Raw genomic sequence first — 7,640 nt, forward strand, 5'->3', positions numbered from 1 at the left:
CAACCAACCAACCAACCAACCAACCAAACAACCAACCAACCAATGCGCCAACCAACCAACCAACCAAACAACCAACCAACCAATGCGCCAACCAACCAACCAACCAACCAACCAATGCACCAATCAACCAACCAACCAACCAACCAACCAACCAACCAACCAATGTGCCAATCAACCATCCAACCAACCAACCAACCAACCAACCAACAAGCACCCAACCAACCAACCAACAGCTTTAATTTAAGGTGTTCAGCCTAAAGGAGGACGCCACATGATGACATCATTCGCACCAGTCATACACAGGTAGTGCCCAGGTAAATGCCAACATCCAGCCCCCTCAGTACAAGCCACAGCCCCGCAGGTTGTTGGCTATGATGACATCAGTGACAGAATCAAAGACGAACTGGATGTTGTTGGTGTCAGTAGCGCAGGTGACGTGGGAGTACACCTCCTTTTTGGGCGACTTGTTCCTGCTCTCGTACTCAGACTTGATGTAGCCGATCCCCTCCAGGTAGGTGTCTGCACCTGCAGTCAGGAAACACAAACACAGACGAGGTGAGGCCGGAGGCGGGGCCACAGCTTTAGAAACCATTTATCATCTGAAGCGTTGGGCTCGCAGGGCTGCCCTCCGTTTGTCTGCATCAGCGCGAGTTTGTGATCGGTTCTGAAAGCTCAACCTTTGACCCTGCGGCTCTGCAAACATTCTGCTGAGGTCTGCTCTGCTGCCTGCCAGCTACGCTTTAATAAAAATGATGCATGGACAACTTCTTCAGGTGAGTTTGATGAAATGTGATGGGAGGTAATATGAGCTGTTAATCCTGCTGCAATCTGACAAATTTATCACTTCAGTTAATCCACAGTAACTCGCTGAATATTTACACCTTTTGGCTTTTTTTCTACTTGGTTGCTTTAAAATCTGGAGTTTATTAAAATTAATTTAAACTATAGATTTTACATTTATTTTTTATAAGTTTTATTAAATTTGTTTCTGCAAACTTTATGATATTTAAGCCAATTATTTATCAAAATGTTCAGGTCCGCCTCATGACCTTGGACTATCAGGTTTATTGGGATCCTCTGCATGGTCTTGGTCCATGAAGTCTCTTCAGGTCCGCTTCCATGATCCTAGTCCAACACGTCCATGACCTTGGTCCATCAGGACTCTTCAGGTTAGTCTCTATGACACTGGTTCATCAGGTCTTCACAAGTCCTTATCCTTTACCTTGGCCTTAGTCTTTTCAGGTTCTTTTCCATGATCTTGGTCCATCAATTCTCTTTCTTCTGTCACTAGAATCCTTGTCCATCAAGTTGGGTAATGTCCAACTCCATGATCTTAGCCCAGTAAGTCACTTCAGGTTCTTCTCCATAATCTTGGTCCATCAAGTCTCTTCTTCAGGTCCAGTTCATCTCAATACTGTTGGTCTATGAAGCCTCTTCAAATCTGTCTCCAGATCCTAGTCCAACAGGTCCACGATTTTAGTCCATTAAGTCAGTTCAGGTCCATCTCTACGACTTTGGTCCATCAGGTCTCAACAAATTCATCTCCATGATCTAGGTCTATCAAGTCTCTTAAGGTCTCTCCATGATTCTGGTCCATCAAGTCTGGTAAAGTCCAAATCCACGATCTTAGCCCAATAAGTCATTTCAGGTCCATTGCTATAATCTTAGCCTAGCAAGTTTTTAAGGTCCATCTCCATTCTCTTGGTCCATCAAGACTCTTCAGGTCGGACTCCGTGATTCTGGTCCGTCAAGCCTGTTAAGGTCTGACTCCCTGATCTTGGTCTATTAGTTTCTACCTACTAACCTAACCCTGATTTGTGTTTTTCCTCATCTCTGACAGGTGTGGAGTGTTCCTTGGTCTTCATGATGTCTCATTATTGGGGGCCCCTGCTAATAAGACTGCTGTTGATTCTGGGGATCAGCTCTTTTTTTAATAAAACGAGGGTTTTATCTTATTTATCTTAAACAACATGAAGTATTTATGATGTTAATCTTAATTTAAACTGAAAGCTGTAAAGCAACGTAACAGAAAGATTACCCAGATGGATGAACACTTCTGCACGGCCCGACTTACAGTATGGCTTTGTGACAGAAAGCGTGAAATTAAAAGCGTAACAGAGGAATTATTTTTCACCCTGTGGTGATGTTCAGCAGCAGATCCTCTCAGCTCCGGTCCATAAAGAACCGGTCCTGTCTTGGTGCCAGCTCTTGGCACGCTTGAATTCGCCCTCCTGCTTCAGAGACGAGTCTGATCTCAGCGACTGGAGTAATTTTTGGTCCAAGTGTCGTCAACGTGGCCCTGGGCCATTAGCTGCTCTGTCTGTCTCAGAACTTCATCAGAGTCCGGCCGTGTGAAGAGATGAAGAGGGGAAGAAACATCTTTGGAATTTTAATCCTCTCTTTCTCACAGTTCTTGTGGTTCTGCTTTCTTTCTGCCCGGCTTTCCCACAGAGCGTTAGTTCTCATTTTCTCACACTCTCTCTCTGGCGTTCTCCCTTTTTGTTGTTCTCCGCCTGAGTTCAGTCGTTTGTTTCGTGTTCCCCCTCTTGTGTCTCGCACACTTGAGCTCCACCACTCTGGATCTGGGTAACACTTTGAGTTTCACTCAGTTTAACAGATTGTTTCTAAATTTATTTATGGTTTACTTCACTATCAGACTGTGTGGTAGTTACCGCTGGCCTGTCCTTAACATCTGATCACAGAGAACAAACTCAGTTTCTAACTGCAACGTTTAGGCACAGCTTTAGTCTGTTTTTGATGTAAACACATATTTAATTTGGAGATTATTGACTCTGAATAAAGACGTAAGTTAGGGCTTCAAAAAGGAGTTCTTGCATTTATTGTGCATTCATGAACGTTTTTCTTTTGAAGCAAAGAAACTGAAGGATATTTGTATTTAAGTAATACTTTTAGACTCTAAAAGTAAAAAAGTATACTCTAAAATTTAGAGTATTTTCTTTAACTTTGCATCTATTCATTTACTACATCTGCAGTTTTGGTAAAACTCGGTCAGACTGGGAACAGCGTGATGTCACTTTTGTTAGAAAGACATCGTTTGCAGAAAAACCCTTAAAAACTGTCACAAATTGAAAGGAATGAACAACTTCAGCCCTGTTTGGAGCTCTGAAGTTCAGACTTCATTTAAATCTGATAGTTGGACTCTACAGGACTGCTCAAGACCTCCCACCTAACAAAAGTATTGTCTTCAAAACAGTGGCCAGTGTTTTCAGTTTCTGCCTGCAAACCAATGGTAGCAACTTTAGTGTTTCTCTATAGCTGCGTTTCCATTGCAAATGTGCGCAAAACTTTGTCGATATTCTGTTAATGTTGAAAAAACACAGTTTCACAGTTGCAGTGTTTCCATTAAGAAACGCTTTTAAAGTCACGTGAATACGTTTGTTCTCACGATAAGTCATTACAAACATGGTGGCAATGGATGTAAACACATAGCATGTTGCTACCACGACACTAGCGCTCATCATCAGAGGAGACGCTGGCGTCTTTTATCGAGGCTTTCCAGAGACAAGTCCCTTTTGCTTGGGAGTGGCTACGTATGCTGTGGTTTTGGGAAAATGTAGTCGGCGAGTTTAATACTTTCTTTTACTACTTCGTTGATTTCAGTACTACTTTTACTTCCTGTTATCTTCGTTGACTTTTCGCCAGTAGAAACAGCCGGTTCTCGATCACGTGACTCCCATGATGTGAAAAAAGTGTTTCCATTGCAGTTTTGCGAAATACATCAATTTCGATAAGGCCGAAAAACCACCTCTTCCTAGCACAAAACCATTTTGTCGAAAAATGTAATTTTTTTTCGAAGTTGACGTGTTTCCATTGAGCAAATTTATTTTCCAAATTCCAATTTGCACATTTTCATAGTCAATGGAAATGCAGCTCATGTCTTGGCGCTTTTACTCTTCTTCTACAGTTTAAATCAAAACACCAACATTTTATTGGCTTAGATTAATAGAAAGTTCCAGATTTGGTTGTTGGAAAAGAAATATGATGGATGTTGGAGTTTCAGGACGTTACTGCATTTTTTTTAGTTTCAGTGATAAAGAGCGGTGAGTCGTCTGCAAAGAGGGTGACCACAGCAGAAATAGCTGAGTGTCTAATAAAATGTTTAAACTCATTTATATAAAGCTGTTTTTTTTTTACGGATGCAGCCCTGAACTTTTGCCCACAGTGCCTCCTAGTGTCTGAACAGCCACACGGCGCGCTGACACAGCTCCAACTGTCACCATGAAGGAAGTACCGGAGTATTCGGGGAAGCAGATGATCAGCGGCGACTTGGTGATCTTTTTTTCAAACAGGTCGCTCTTGTTGAGGAAGAGGATGATGGCGGTGTCCTTAAACCACTTGTTGTTGCAGATGGAGTCGAAGAGCTTCAGGGACTCGTGCATGCGGTTCTGCAGAGGGGGGGAGATGGGCGTAGGTCAAACGGGCCGTGAAAACATCTCAGACGTTTGCACACATCCGGGGAATCTCACAAACTCTCAGTTTAAAACACAATCAGTCGCACAATCTGACCTGAAACAGGAAGTGTGAAGAAATTTCAAACCAGAAAGGAGAACAGAAAGTGTTCTTCCTGAAACACTCGGACCTTTCTGCTCTTCCTGTCTGGTTTCACGTCTACAGTTTTGCTTTAGTGTGTGCGTTACAGAAGTTATTCAGAAGCTTCACAAAGCCATGCATGCTGAGCCCGTTAGTAGCTAAGCTCTAACTAATATCTGTCACACCCAACCAGAACCACCCGCTTCGGATGTTATCGTCCATGAAATGGATGTTATTAGGCGTTATCAGTCCAATAGAATGGCTTCAGAATGTCACGCCTGTGCCGGTTAGAAGGCTCCCCGTCCCATAGAATGGCTTCTGATTGTCAGCTGGAGGCATAAAGCCACTATGTGGTTAACATGAGGCATAAAAAATCTGGTTAATATGCGACTTAAAGCCACCAAGGTTAAACTTAGAGCAGATGACATGGTTAGCACTAACCTCAGACAAATGTATACTGTGACCTCTCATTAGGGCAATGGGTAGAGTGTCGGACCAGAGAACAGGAGACCAGAGTTCGAGTCCGACATGGACACAAAAAATTTATTACAATATGTTTTGATTATTTACACATTCATTGTCATTAATATATTGACCCACTAGGGGCACTGTCGAGACATTCTGAAGCCTAGAAGGCACGGTACAAACCCTCTGAAGCCATTGAATGGGACTGATAACGCCTAATAACGTCCATTTCATGGACTGATAACATCCCCTGCCAGAACCCACTGAACTGAGACCCTGTGGAGGTTTTACCTCTACAGTTCTGCAGGACAGAGGACAATGTCCCTCATCTGGACTGTGAGTTACCACTATCCTGGAGCCAGACCTGAGGGAGGGGCTTATCGGTGAGCACCTGGTCTAAAACAAAACAAACTAAAAGGCTGCATCTTCAGAATATTCCAATAATATCTGTTTAATTATCTTTCATCAGCTGAGAAAACTGCTTAAAATCTGCTCTGAAACGTCCACTGGGCTGGTCGTCTGGGTCCAGGAACAGGTCCTTCCTGGCTCCAGATGGACTGTTTTCAGACTGTGTGGATGTGGATTAAAAGGGGTCTGGACCACCTCTTAAGGTGGTCTGACTAAAAACGCATTCAGTGTATGTGAATGCAGTTCATGTGGTTTTAATACCATCATGAAGAAGTTCCTGAACTTTTCAACTTCTGACCCAAAAAACACAAACTGGTGTACGGGGCTCGTATTAAAAACTCCACAGGGTCCTCAAAAGTCAAGAATAAAAATATTTTAAATAACGGCTGCAGCTAAAATGTTCATAAAGGATAAAACGAATTCATTTGCTGAAAACATTCATGTAAAAACAAAAATATTCAAAGAAATTATAATTTCGTGTTTAACCCTCCTGCTGCCCTTGGGTCAAAATGACCCACGAGGCCTCAGGGTTAGCATTTCCCTGCGTCAGGATTTATTTATGTAACGAACTTCAGAAATATTAAATCAATCAGAAACAGAAACAAAAACAGTTTGGATCTGTTTTAACATTTCAACATAAAAATCTGTGATTGATGCAGGAAATATTCTGAATAAAACAATAAATGTTGATTTAACCTGAGCTGAAAGCAGTTTCTCTCTGGTTCTGATGCGTTCAGGGAGACAGGAGGAGGAGCTGGTGGGATTAGTGGGAGGCGGTTAATGCAGGAAACAGTTTAGTGCAGGTGATGATGTCAGAAGTGGGCGGGCCATCCGGCAGGAAGAGACGTTATTCAGACAAACGATGTCAGAAAGAGGAAACGAGAACGCAGAGAGGAATCGCTTTCAGCCCACCTGTCGGGGAGGCTGTCGTACCTGTCGGTGGGCGGAGCTTCAGCAGAACGTCTGAGCGCTGACTGGTTAGAGAGGACAGCCGATGGCGAGAGCGACAGAAGGAGGAGCCAGGTGCGCTGCAGGGCGGAGCTTAGAGCAGGAACAGGAAACGCAAGGAACCCGCCCACCAACCCACCTGTACCAACCCTCCCGCCCAACAAACCCCGGCACAAATACACACATGTGCTGCGGAGAGGGTGTGTGTGTGTGTGTGTGTGTGTGTGTGTGTGTGTGTCAGGGCTAACAAGGAGCAACAACAGAAAACATACAGAACCTGAGTAGAAAGAAAGGAGTAACAAAAAGCACAACTGGAACATTAAAACATCGATCTTTTTAAAAAAAAACATTTAAACTCTGAAACTCGACTGTAAAAAATGAATTTGTTAAATTGAACCTTGTGTTGTCAGCATATTTAAACTGGAGATTTACTGATTTTAATAAAAACTGAACAATTTACAGCATTTAATCTTCTTAAAATATGAAGTTTGATGCATCTCACTTAAATAAAACACTTAATTTAACTGTAATTATGAAAAATGTTTTACGTAAAATGTATTTTTTATTAGTTCCTCAACAGAAGGTCCTCATCTGTGTCCGAATCCAAACCTTTCATTTGTCTAGAAATGTTTTATTTTGACTTAATCACACAGATCTGGTTCATCAGAGACAGTATTATATAAACTGTAAAAATAAACGTTTTTGTTTTCCTGCCTAAAACACGGTGAGACATGAGCGCCGCAGGACGGAGGGCTCCTTACCGTGGTCTCGTCCTCATGTAGCACCTGGTCGTACCCGCTCAGCGCCACGCAGAAAATAATGGCCGTCACGTCCTCGAAACAGTGGATCCACTTCTTCCGCTCCGACCTCTGACCCCCGACGTCAAACAGCCTGACGGGACACAAACAGCAGAGACGTTTCATCTGAAACTCTCAGGAGGCGGAGTCAAGACGGGTCACCTTCTGCAGAACATGAAGAGGTTGTTCAGTCACTGAAGCAGGTGTGTCAGAGTAAAGTAGTTCAGAAAAGTAGAAAAGTAGTAAAGTAGTTTAGAAAAGTAGTAAAGTAGTTTAGAAAAGTAGTAAAGTAGTTTAGAGGTGTGGTGTGAATTAAGTTCTGGTTCAGGTTAGAGTTAGCTATGGATCAGTGATGGTTAATTTAAAGGAAAATGTTTGGGTTAGGCATAAATACAGTTACAAAAATGAATGGAAGTCAGTAAAAAGTCCTCAGTTTGATGCAAATCCAAGGATGTGTGTGTGTGTGTGTGT

The 7,640-nt window shown here is 42.7% G+C and overlaps 1 protein-coding gene across 1 annotated transcript in view; it reads right to left on the reverse strand.

Moving 5' to 3' along the window:
* Positions 1–200: 200 nt before the first annotated feature.
* LOC106536960 (guanine nucleotide-binding protein G(o) subunit alpha) overlaps positions 201–7,640 on the reverse strand; it is a 25,778-nt gene continuing 18,338 nt past the window's right edge. The window contains exons 6-8 of the mRNA XM_014034324.1: positions 7,134–7,263; positions 4,253–4,406; positions 201–525 (exon numbers count right to left, since the gene is read on the reverse strand). Coding sequence (XP_013889778.1) covers positions 338–525; positions 4,253–4,406; positions 7,134–7,263 — 472 coding nt within the window. The 3' untranslated portion in view covers positions 201–337. The remainder of the gene's footprint in view (positions 526–4,252; positions 4,407–7,133; positions 7,264–7,640) is intronic.

The sequence above is a fragment of the Austrofundulus limnaeus genome, unplaced genomic scaffold (genome assembly GCF_001266775.1).
Source record: "Austrofundulus limnaeus strain Quisiro unplaced genomic scaffold, Austrofundulus_limnaeus-1.0 Scaffold2055, whole genome shotgun sequence".
NCBI classification, from domain to species: domain Eukaryota; kingdom Metazoa; phylum Chordata; class Actinopteri; order Cyprinodontiformes; family Rivulidae; genus Austrofundulus; species Austrofundulus limnaeus.